The sequence below is a fragment of the Passer domesticus genome, chromosome 22 (genome assembly GCF_036417665.1).
Source record: "Passer domesticus isolate bPasDom1 chromosome 22, bPasDom1.hap1, whole genome shotgun sequence".
Taxonomy (NCBI): domain Eukaryota; kingdom Metazoa; phylum Chordata; class Aves; order Passeriformes; family Passeridae; genus Passer; species Passer domesticus.
Genome location: NC_087495.1, coordinates 5,690,120 through 5,702,371, shown reverse-complemented (window position 1 = coordinate 5,702,371; position 12,252 = coordinate 5,690,120). Strand labels below are relative to the sequence as shown.

Here is a 12,252-nt window from a genome sequence, read left to right as displayed (position 1 = left end):
TGCGGTTGCGCCTCTCGCTCCTTCCACGCGTTGAGCGTCGCCTGTGGGTGGAAGGAGCGTGTGACGTGTGCCGGGAGCGGGGAACACATGTGTGTCGGAGCAAGGGAGCACACGTGTGTGGGGACAGAGGAGCACACGTGTGTCGCTCGCCTGCAGCGCCCGGCGGGCTGGGGGCTCCGGTGTCCCGCGGCGCGCCGAGGATGCGCTCTCGTCCCGCGCGGTTGTCGCCCATCAGTTGCGCTCTCACGCCTGGGATTGCCGTCGGCGCGGGGCGTGTGCCCGCGGTTGACGCCGGGCAGGGCGCCGTGAGTGCTCGCACCCGCTCCGTGCCTGTTCCATTTCCCCGCCGCCAGAAATCCAGCGGCGAGAGGGAAAAAGCCCTCGCCCTACCGCCCCTCCTCGGCGGCGCGGCGGTCCGTGAACCCAGCAGTTTATCCTCCCCCCGCTCCCTCCCTCCCTCGCCGGCGCTGCCGCCGGGGCCGCGCCGCGCGCCCGCCCGTGCAGCGGCTCGGCTCGGTTCGGCCGAGCTCGGCACGGCTCGGCTTGGCTCGGCACGGCTCGGTTTGGCTCGGCACCACTCAGCACAGCTCGGCTCGCCTCGGTTCGGCTCGGCTCGGCTGGACTCGGCACATCCCAGCTCGGTTCGGCTCGGCGCAGCCGGGCTCGGATCAGCTCGGTTGTGCTGGGTTGGACTGGCTCGGCTCGGCCCGGCCCATCCCGGCACATCCCGGCCGGTCTGGGCGCAGCGCGAAGGGGGAGGCGGGCGCTGTTCCTGGAAGAGCCCGGCCCGGGGAGTTGGTCACATTCTTGGCCGGGATTCAATGACTGAGGCAGACACCAACAAACAGAGGGGGGGAGGCGGAGGGCGGGAGGCTGAGCCCGCCTGCATTAGCTCAGCTCTCAGGCACTCTCAGTCACTGCTGGAAAGAGGAGCTGGGAGGATGTGCGCGCTCTCCCCGCGGCTCCCCACGGCACAGCGACAGCGCCGGCAGCAGTAAGGGAAGGAAGGCGAGCCGAGGAGCCCTCGCAGGCCGAGCAGAGGGACGGCGAGGGGCAGCGGAGCCGCTGGCCGCCCGTGCGGAGCCCCCGCGCCGCTTGGGAGAGCTGGGCCTTTTCTCCTGCCTTCTTCCTTCCACACAGCCAGCGTGCTGCCTCCTCCTGCCTTTTGCTTTCCTCCCCCGCGCCTTCCCTCGGTGGATATGGACAGAAGGGGGATCACTGCAGAGAAGCAGCAGCCGCCAGAACATATTTGAGCCCCGGGTGCTCGGAGCGTGGCACAGACTTTTTGTGTTTCCGTGGGTGGTGTGTGTGTGTGTGTGTATGTGTGTGTGTGTGAGTGTGTGAGTGAGTGTGTGTTGGAGGTGTGGGAGGAGGGATTGGTTTGCCTGGGGGTTGGCTGAGGGGGTGAGTGCTCGGATGAAGACCTCTTTTTGCCGTGATTCTGTGCTCCATCGGGGCAGCTTGGAGACTTGGAGGGTTTGAAATTGTAACGCGAAGCAAGAGGAAAGAAAGAAGAGAGAGACACGCATACAAAAGGATTTATTTCCTCTCCGTTAGTGGATTGCTGAGTGAGAAGGAGGAAAAACACAAGGGTGGGTTGTTTTATTTTGTTAATATTTTTTTTCCTTAAAAAATCCCTTAAGTGGATTTGCACCAGGGTGGAAGATAACTGGGGATTTTTGCTGTTTGTTTTGGGAATAGAAACTAAAAAATGGAGACTGTAAGTAGAAGCAGCTTCCAGCCTCATCCAGGACTGCAGAAGACCTTGGAACAGTTTCATCTGAGCTCTATGAGCTCCCTGGGTGGCCCTGCTGCTTTCTCAGCACGATGGGCACAGGAGATGTACAAGAAAGACAATGGCAAAGACCCAGCGGAACCTGTACTGCATCTGCCCCCGATCCAGCCTCCTCCGGTCATGCCTGGTCCCTTCTTCATGCCCTCGGACAGATCCACGGAGAGGTGCGAGACCATCCTGGAAGGGGAAACCATCTCCTGCTTCGTGGTGGGCGGAGAGAAGCGGCTTTGCTTGCCCCAGATCCTGAACTCGGTGCTCAGGGACTTCTCCCTGCAGCAGATTAATTCGGTGTGCGATGAGCTACATATTTACTGCTCCAGATGCACTGCTGACCAGCTGGAAATCCTCAAAGTCATGGGCATCCTGCCCTTCTCCGCTCCTTCCTGCGGGCTCATCACGAAAACTGATGCTGAGAGGCTTTGTAACGCCTTGCTTTATGGTGGCACCTACCCTCCCCACTGCAAGAAGGAATTCTCTAGCACGATTGAGCTGGAGCTCACGGAGAAGAGCTTCAAGGTGTATCATGAGTGCTTTGGGAAGTGTAAGGGACTTCTGGTGCCAGAGCTTTACAGTAACCCCAGCGCAGCCTGCATCCAGTGCTTGGACTGCAGGCTCATGTACCCACCTCACAAATTTGTGGTCCACTCTCACAAATCGCTGGAAAACAGGACTTGCCACTGGGGCTTTGACTCTGCAAACTGGAGATCCTATATCCTCCTCAGCCAGGATTATACTGGGAAAGAGGAGAAAGCTAGACTGGGCCAACTCTTAGATGAAATGAAAGAAAAATTTGACTATAACAACAAATACAAGAGGAAAGCCCCCCGGGTAAGTGGTGCCTGTAATTTTAAAGGGGACGGGGGGAATTTCGGTAACATTCATCGATATTACCACGTTGTTACCAGCTGCTTTTCCTTGGAGTCCTTTAGCAATTTTAATCGTGTTCTCCATTCTCCCCGCGTGTGTGTCACTGTGGAGGAGCAGTGCTCGAGATGGCACCTTTATTTCTCTGGTTGTGTTTTGACCACGGTGGTTGGAGTTTGTTTAAATTACGTAGTGTATTTCTATATTTTACTACGCGTGGACCTTGATCTTTGAAGCCCATCACGCTGCCCCAGACTTTATCTGGCAGTGCGTGATTTCGGGTCTTTGAGGGTTTCTTCACTCAAGGCACTGCCGGCAAGGAAGAAGCCAGAAAAAGGGAGCAGAGGTACTGATGGCTCCAGACACAAGTCCATGCACTTTTCTGGTCGCTTGAGTGTCGCCAGGGATGGAGGTGCGGGCTGAATGCTCTCAGTGCTTGTATGGAAATAAAATGCGCCTGTTAAGAAAAAAAAAAAGTAGTGCCGGTAGTGCAGGTTGCTGGTTTATAGATGAAGTGTTCAGAACGTGAATGGAGAAGTCGCTGCTTTTAAAGTATCCCTGTGGAGCCTAAATTTCCCCAGCAGACAGGCTTTTGTATATTGGATTATGTATACATCCAGCAAATGACTCCGTCTAGGGCCAGCTGCAGCAGCTCCTTAAGGTATTCCATGCCGTGCTGTGCCGAGCCAGACAGCTAAAGCACATTTTTTTTTTAGGTGCCACTTGTTTTTCTTTCAGTCTGAGCTGCCTTTAGATCCCAGAATCCCTGGTGTGTGGGTGGGAGGCTGCCTTGGCATCTGGCAGCGGTCCTGCTCCATGGGCAGCAGTGCCACGAGGCCTTGGGGGCTGCAGACACCGGGATGTCTGTCTGGCTCCTGCCGTGGTGCAGCTGCCTGGGGATGAGCAGTTCTGCTCCCTGCTCCTTCCCCCGTGCCAGGGCAAAACAAACTCCTGCCTCCCGAGTCCTCCCCTGCAGGTTTGTTGGTTGGGCTCTGCCTCTCTCTGTCAGAGATTTCCAAACTTTGGGGTTTTCTGTCTGGAGTGGAAGGGCAATACATAAGCCTGGAAAAGAGAAGATGTTTAAAGCCCACTGTGAAAATTTTGAATTAACTTACCAAATACCTGTTTAAAGGGGCAGACACACACTCTGACTAAGGTAGAGGTTTTATTTATAAAAAAGTGCAACAAAAATACCCAAGCAAACCACAGATTTTTAAAAAAAATATGCTGTGCAAACAGTACAGTAATTCCACCAGACTAGAAGGCCTGGTGAGCCCATCTGACCGGGCTACACACTTCTGGATTAAGGAGCAGAGTCTCACTCTTCCAGTTTCTGTCCTGGCCCCCGGCTCAGTCCTTGTCCTCACCCCTCCTTTTCCTCCCCGGAGTGTCAGGACGCTGTGACAAAGCTGGGCTGTAATGAGGCACATTATCCCCGTGGTTGGAGGTGGATGTGTTTTTAATGGCTTGTCTATTCTCCGTCAGTCATGTGCCGAGATGGAATGGTGGGATAGATCTACATGGATGTGAGAGGAGAATATGGCTCTCAAACTGGAGACATTTTTATGCTAGGAAAGGAATTTTCTAGGGCATGCTTCGTTTGGGAAGTAAAATGAAGAAATCTCCACATTCTTGTTGTAGAAAGGTCCTGTTCCCCTGGCTTGGTCATTTCCAGAGTTTAAAATGAATGTTAGTAGAGAAGTGCTTTCCTTTTCTTGTAAGGCTTTTTCAGTGTTCTCTTCAACTGCATCATCTGTCCAACACCCCAGGTGAGGCTGCAGAAGGAGAACAAGAAAAGGTTACTAAATCTTGGCTGTGCCTCAGTTTTTTTGGGGACCCTTTCATAGGTCCTAGTTCAGAACACGAGAAACACTCTTCCCTCACCCTCCAAAATCTAATAGTGAATGCCAAAAATTTTGTGAGGAAATGGTGGCCATCTATTTTCTGGAAAATTTTGCCAGAAATACATCATGAAATGCTAAAGTCTCGTGCATAAATGCATTTGGAAGGTGGCAAGGAGTGAGATGGGGAAGAATAGAGTGGTGTGTGCTCAGACGATGGGGTAGGGAAAACAGAATATTTTCTCTCATATTAAGTTCCAAGGCCTTCAGGACTCTTGTATTAAAGCAGTGCAGTCCTGAGGAGACCCTGACGGTGCTGGCAGAGTTTTGTACGCTTATCCTTCCTTTTCCTGAAGTCTTTTTCCACTGGGCTTAGCCAACGGATATCATATGCTAAGGTCATTTGTGTTGTAGCAGTGTGTGCGGATAATTACGGAGAGATTTAATCAGACTCTAAGATTGGTAGGCTGTGGCCAGGGGCAAGTAACATTGGAGTAAAGTTTAGATGCCTAGTGAGGAAATGACAGGATGGTCCCATTCCATGTGTGTTAAATCCTGTGTGGGTTTTGTGTGTCTGTGGGGCTCTGGCTGGGGATGAAAGGGTGAAGCACATGTGTCTTTGTGGTGGGCTTCCTTTTTGATGTAGATCTCAGCTTTGCTTTGTTCTGTTTCATACAGAGGTGTTCGTGTGCCTGGTGTGCCATAAGCTGCTGTGTCAGATATTGGGTTTTCTGCTTTCAGGAGTGGCCTTTTTTTTTCAGTTTCTCAATTTATTTATTTCTCTGTGTGTGTACACACGTTGCTTTGTGTGGTGTGTTTTCCCTGGGGCTCTGGTAGTATGTTGGTAGCATGGGATGCATATGACCAATTTTATGGCTGTTTAAGCAGCAGTGAGTGTTTTGACCTTTTCATGTGTCTCCATGAGGTTTCTGTGATGAGGTCTGGAGATTTCTGCCAGCACAGCTCTGCCTTTTAAGGGTCTGACTTAAATGGAGGAGCTGGGTTGGCACAAGCCCCTGGTGCAGATTCAGCGTAGTGGCAGAACTGCCTTTTTTTCATATTTTTTTTCCCTTTTCCTTTTTTTTTTTCTTGGCGTGGTTTTAAAGCTTTGCTACAAGGCGTAGCTTTTCCTAGATATTTCATTCCCAGTGCATATTTCTCTCTACATCAAGTATCTGTAGTGCATATCCATATTTCTGTACCAGGAGATGGATGCAGAGATCTCCTCTCTCTGTCAGCCGTGTTGGTTGAACAAGACTCCTGTTGCCTGGTCTTTCCACTTTCAGAAGAACCCTTTGTCCAGACCTGTGTGAAGTCAGCAAAGGGTCTTAACCAAAAGCTGGAGGGAGTTGTGACAGCTGGGGCCTCCCACTAGAGCAGGGACCAAAAAGGCCTCAGTCACAATCTTTACACTATTCCAAAATTTTGGTTTTTGTATTCTCCTTGTTCATGCTTGGATGACTAACTGACCTCCTATAAGCTCTTTCACCTTGATGCCACTTCCCAAAGCTCTTTCTTTTCTTGAGCAGTATAACTTCTCCATTTTACTGACTTTGTGTCCTTCACTGGGTGTTCCACCTTCCCATGCAGGGTTTGTTGTGCTTTGCTTCCTCTCTGCACCAGCATGGCTTTTACCTGGGTGGGTGTCCTGTTTCCCTGCCTGTCTCATCTCATCCACCAGTAGTGGTGTGGAGCACAACCAAGAGAAATTCTGGGGGTATTTCCAGAAATTAAAAATGTGAATAACCTGACGGGGTTGCAAAACAGGGTCCTGGAAATCCAGCATCAGTGCCAAAGGCTTTTCTTGGGCTCAGCTCCTGGTGCCTGGTGCTCTCCTGGGGACTGATGTGGCCTTGGTGTGTCTGTGACTCTGCTCTCCAGTCCCGTGTGACAGACAGCTCCCTGCTTGCCTCACATCAGGATGCTCCACTCACACAGAATTAGTTCAGACGCAGCCCTGAAGGCTTTGTTGGTTGCTATTTCCAGAAGAGGAGGGTGGGTTCAGCTGCGTCTATTTCGAACCCTTTTTCTCCAATACTGAGCCGAGCACTTTGAGATTCCCCACCTGCGTGCCAGACATCTGCACCCTGAGCAGGACTGGCTGCGAGCAGGGCCCAGGAGAGGCAGAGCTGTCCTTGCACGCGTGTGAGCACACCCACACACCCAGCGCTGCCGTGTTCCCACGGTTCAAGTCCCAGCAGCACTTCTATGAAGTAGCTGGAAGCCAGAAGCAGCATTCTGGGTACTGACACACAAATGAGCACATGAGGCCTCCCACTTTATTTCACAATGCCTCCCAACCCAGCGCTGCCACAACATGCAGCTCGCTCAGCTGGAGGAAGGTTTAGCCAGGTCAAGTGTGCAGCAGAATCAAAGAACCCAAATTGCTGCGAGCGGAGCGGCGCGGCTGGAGGGAGGACGTGGGCTTTTAGGTGCTGCCCAGTGGTTGCTGGGCTGTGCTTTATGGCCACCTGAAAGGCTGCAGGAGTAGAGCTGGAATTGGTGTCTTATCCTAAAGTCCTGCCTTCTGGCAGTAGTAACCTTTGTTTGTTAATGGGTATATCCTGTGGTGGGTGTAGCAGAGCGATTCTGAGTTTATTCCCTGGCAGACTGCAGCATGGATTTATTCCTCTTGGTAGAAACTGACATGAAAAATGCTGTTGCAAAATTTTTGCCTGACAACTGGGAGTTCGGTTGTTTTCCTATGGAATGTTGAAGTCATGTGTTCTATCTGATGTTCAAGAATTGTTTTTGAGATTCTCCAGTAAAAATTTAGAAGTCTCTAAACCAAAATAATTTCATCTTGGGACAGTAGTTTAGTTCAGAAGTCTTTTACAGCTTGAAAGTTGAACTTCAAAAGTGACACCAGCTTGAATGAAATCCCGTGCACCCAGGGAGAGGACAGTGTTTAAGCAAACGTCAGCAGTTTTTCCCAGGCGTGCAAACAGTTTTACAGATGTTGTAGATCGAGAACAAAGCAGCAGGTACGTGCATGTGTGTTGGACAAAGAGTTTGCTGCCAGTGATCTCATGGTGTTGAGTCAACCACGGCTCTCTCTTGCTCCAGAAAAGTTCCTAAGTTCCTCAAGTCAGTTCTCTTGAATTAGGGTGGGAATTATATGCAATCTCTGCTTTTGAAAATCGCTGCCTAAAATATTTAAACCTCTGCCTCTCCCTCCATTGTCTGCCTCACTTGCCTCTCCATTTCTGTGGTTTCGAGCTTGGGCGTGTGTTCTGCCCAAACAGTAGCGCGCTTTGAAGATGCGTGTAAACAGCGCTCGTTTTTTGGATGTGCTGGGAGCCCGACACCTGGTCCTGGCAGGCTGCGAGCCTGGTTATCGCTGGCTGGGGCTGCCTGACCCGGGAGGGTGTGTTTGCACTTGCTGAGAGGCGCCTTTGCATTGGTGTTGTAAAAGCATCTGGAGGCGTCTGCGCCAGGCTGCTCCCGGCGTGTCCGGGCAGCGCAGCAGGGCTGGAGCCTCGCGCTCCTTCTCTGCACCCCAGGCACCAGCCCTGCCAGAGCAGGGGCTCCGGGGCACAGCCACGGCCTCTGGGGGCCTGCACAGATGCTGTGTCCAGTCTGATGAAAAACCCGCCTCATGTTCATCTACTGGCAGAGTAATTTCACAGAAGTGAAGGGTTTGAATGGCCCCAGTGCAGAAGGAGTGGGCTGGTTCTGACTGGGGATCACTGGTGATTGAACTCACATTGCTGGCTCAGCTGGCCAGACTGCTTTGCCATCACATGAGGAGCTGTGTCTCCATGTGTGCAGTATTAAGACACAGATTATTTTTTTTTAAATTAATATATATTTGGCTTGGTTTGGTTGTTTCGGTTTGATTTTAAAGCACATTTTGGACTTGACTCTGTAATTCTTATTTAAAAGGGAACCGTCATGGAAGAGTTACACCAAATCCAATAGGGGGATCTTGGGAAAAAAGTAAACAAAAATGACTTATACTGGATTGTTGAGAATCTATTGATAGAATCCCTTCAATTACTAGGCTGATCTATTTTAGCTGAGTGGCCGTAGAGCACTTAATTCAAATTGATCTTCACGTACAGGAAGCATTACTTTAAAATATAGGAATATAGCATGTTTTTGTTTGAAATCCATCAATTAGAGCATGTGTGTTAATGATACATTGTATCAGATAATATCTCCTTTGTGTATGTTTTGTGTAGCTGGGTAATGTGTATTATGAATTAATAAATCAGCACCAATTTTTTAATGCTATTCCACTCTGTCTCTAATATAGGCAGCGTATATTCTTGGAAAATAATTTCAGACAAACAAGTTTGCTCTGAAAAAATGTTCTCTGGTCCCTTCCCTCCTCCTTTACACCTTGTGCAGTCTTGTATGCCTTAAATTTCATTGTCAGCATAGAGAATTGGACTCAGATCATGACTGAAATCACCTGCTCCAGATGTTCTGGAACACAACAGGTTAATCCAAAGGTTTGGGGCTTTGGGGCCGGTTCTACAGCTCCCACTCAAGAAATCAGCCCACAGTAATTGGAACCAGTTCACCCACAAACCACAGCAGACTCGTGTGTATCAGACTCTTCCTGTGTGTTGGCTGGCAGAGACCAGAGACAGATCTGAACCAGAACGTCCCAGTGCTGAGGCAGGGTGGCCTCACTGAGTTTATGGCCTGAGCTGGATTTTCAGGACTGTGCTGGCTGAGACCCTGTAGTTCTGCTACTGCAGTGTTTTCATTTTGCTCATTAATGAGGATTTGGTGTAGAAGACATTTGGTGCTCTGATCCTGGTGGATCTCCCTGAATGGGGCAACTGGGAGCTGGCTTCAGACTGAAAGAGTCTTGTCTGTTGGTCACTACATGCAAGATTTGGTTTTAAGGTTGTGCTAGAGATCTACCACAGAGATCTTCTCTTCCTGTATTTAGGATTTGTCAGTTATTATTTTTTATTTTATTTTTTATTAATGAAGAAATATGTCTAAGGTTAGCATAAGGAGCAGCCTTTTCTGCTGATGCAAATTCAAGAACTCTAAACATGGCCTCAGAGTTCCATCAGGAGCAGAGGTTGAGTGTGCAGCTTTCCTTGGCTTTGGGGAATCCTGCTGGCTGATAGAGACTGGCCCCTCTGCACTGAGATAATGATTTTGCTTTGACTTTTGGTTGGATGAGGTGACGAAAACACTGATACTAATTTGAGCTCTGATCCTGTCAGCGTGTGATGGACAGAGCTCTTCTGGGAGCCAATGGGAATTCCCATGTGTGGAGCTGTTATCGTCGCCTCCATCGATGGCTTGGTTGCTATCCTGTGAAATTAGGCTTCTCCAAGCAGTGGATGCATATTAACACACCCTGATAAGCTGCACAGACATATGTTCTGGGAAATAAGGCAGGTCCTGCCATCCTAACTCAGGCAGCCTTGTTCCAACAGTCCTGTTTAAAGTGTCAGGGAAAACCTACATGAGGCTGGAGATTCTGTGTGTGTAAAAATTGCAGCATCATTGTGTATGCTGGAGGTAAACAGCAAAGGAGCTAATCAATAACCTGGGTTCTGGCTTTGTTGTTTATTGATTTATGTACAGTTACCTTTGCACATGCTTTGTAGAAAACGGGACTTGTATGTTTGATTTTCTGTAGTTTTTTTCTTTAAAAAAAATGGAAGCTTTTTCTGTTTTGGTATGAGAATCAGTGCCACTGGAAGCACAAGGACTGCTCAGCCTTTAAGGGTTAAAAGACAGCAGCAATATCAACAGGGTAAGGTAGAGCCTGGTGCTTGTCTTTTCCTGGGGAAGATTCCAGTGGTGGATTCGGGGGCTGTGGTACCCTGTGCTTTGTTCCTCGCCTGCTGTTCACTCAGTGGTATCGTTTTATAGAATAAGGTCATTGACTTGGATTGCTTCTTGGTTTCTCAACCCTTTTCACCAGCCAGTTTGTGTAATGTCTGTCTGAAACATTGAGTAAGGGCATTGAAATAGCAGACAGGATATCAAGTGTTCGGAAGTCTGGGTTAAGTATAACAGACAGTTCTGGCTGGTGAAAGGGGAGCAGCCCCTGGAGCTCGCTCTCAGCTCAGCTCAGTCTCTGTGGAAACACCAGACTCGGGGCTCTGCAGCCCTGCTCCAGCTCTTCCCCTCTGTTCCCTCCACACCCATATCATTAATCGTGTGTGGGTGCACCTCTTTTCTAGATATGCCTTCCTTGTTTCTTAGTGGCGCAGAATTGTATGTAATAATGTCTCTTTCTAAGGATTACATAAGTTGAAGATGATTTCTCCACTGGGAGAATTATGCAAGTTTAAACTGAAATGTATTTAGAAAGCTTTTATGTGTGTGTTTTCTGACTCGCAATGCAGAGGGTGATTTATTTGCATCCTTAATTGAACAACATCTGTTGGGGTTGGAAGAAAAACCATTTTATATCTTTTCACTGTCATATCCTGCATTTTTATGAAGTCCTCTGCCCCCTCCACTTCTCACATTACCTGTATTACAGGTGCTGATTTCTGCCCAGGTGGATCACTCGTATGGTGTGGGATGTTCTGGGCTCTGCAGCATTCTTGATGCATATCTGCTGCAGTGTTTTCTTCCACTTGTTGGATTTCACAGGATCACACAATCATTGAGGCTGGAAAAGACCTCTGAGATCCTGAGTCCAGCCCCTGTCACCACCCTGAATGCTGTGTAATGCTGCTCCTGGTATGCTTTGACCATTTAGTGAGGAAGTTCCTGCTGCCCTTGAGCAAAATCAAGGTTTGTGTCCCAGGAGAAGAAAGCACTGCAGTCAAGAGCGTTTTTTGAACTTGAAGAGAGGGAAATAAATCCTTATTTCAGTGTGAATTTCTGTGTGGGGCTCTTTGTGTGACCGTGTCCTGGCACCTGTACCCATGCCAGAGGGTGCCATGGGTCTGGAGAGCTGTTCCTGAATTTCCAGTGCCTTTGGGAGAGTCACTTTCCCTCCCTGTGGAATTCTGGAGTGCTGCACTCATGGTGCTGGGAGCTGCTGTTTCCAGGATCACAGAATTAATTCTGCTGAGTAATAAAAAATACAAGTTGCACAGGCATCCTGCTGCTTGCCCACACAGAGGTTGCAATAGTACCAATTAGAAGCAGTGAATTACTTTAAATAATTAAAAAACTAAGTATTAAATTTTTCTAGGTTCCATAGTTTTTTACCCTACAAAATCTTCAAGATTGTTCAGGTTTATGTGTTCATAGCAGTAAAATAAGTTTTACAGCTTTTATACAGAGTAGTGGGCTAAAAAAGGCAGAAAATGCACAATATTAGGGCTAAAATATGGTTTGATTTCAGCAGCCATCACTGATGTAATGAATTTCAGACTTTCACTTTTGTTATTAAGAATTATATGATAAACAGGCTTTCCATCATTCCACAGTTGGAAAACTCATCTAAGTTGCAAGTTAACAGAGTGTCATCCAAAAAAAAAAGAAAAAAAAAATTTTAAAAAAAAAATTGCCATTCTGGACTCCCCAATTGGCGGTTGCAGTTTATTCAGTGAATTATCTCACCTGTGCTGGTATAATTTAGAAATATTCCTTTGAAATAACTGTGTTTAGAGTGGTGCAGAGCTGCTGGGAGAAGTAAATCAGCCTCACAGCAGCCCAGACTGCAGCATCAGGTCCATTATTGATATTTCTTTGTTCCCATTCAGTCACTAATAAGAAACATGGCATGCAACGAGTCCTTGTCCTTAAATAGCCAAAGATTTCGTTTTATTTGGCTTTTTGCCCCTTTTTTGCCACAACAGTGTAGTTTTT

General features: G+C 48.6%; 1 protein-coding gene across 2 annotated transcripts in view; it reads left to right on the top strand.

The window, feature by feature from the left end:
• The first annotated feature begins 508 nt into the window (after nt 1-508).
• SKI (SKI proto-oncogene) overlaps nt 509-12,252 on the top strand; it is a 102,439-nt gene continuing 90,695 nt past the window's right edge. Inside the window, exons 1-2 of one of the 2 annotated variants that reach the window (XM_064397178.1) lie at nt 509-1,592; nt 1,702-2,623. In XM_064397178.1, the coding sequence (XP_064253248.1) occupies nt 1,712-2,623 (912 nt within the window). In that variant the 5' untranslated portion in view covers nt 509-1,592; nt 1,702-1,711. Of the gene's footprint in view, nt 2,624-12,252 lie in introns of both variants that reach the window. The other variant, XM_064397177.1, reaches the window with a different exon arrangement.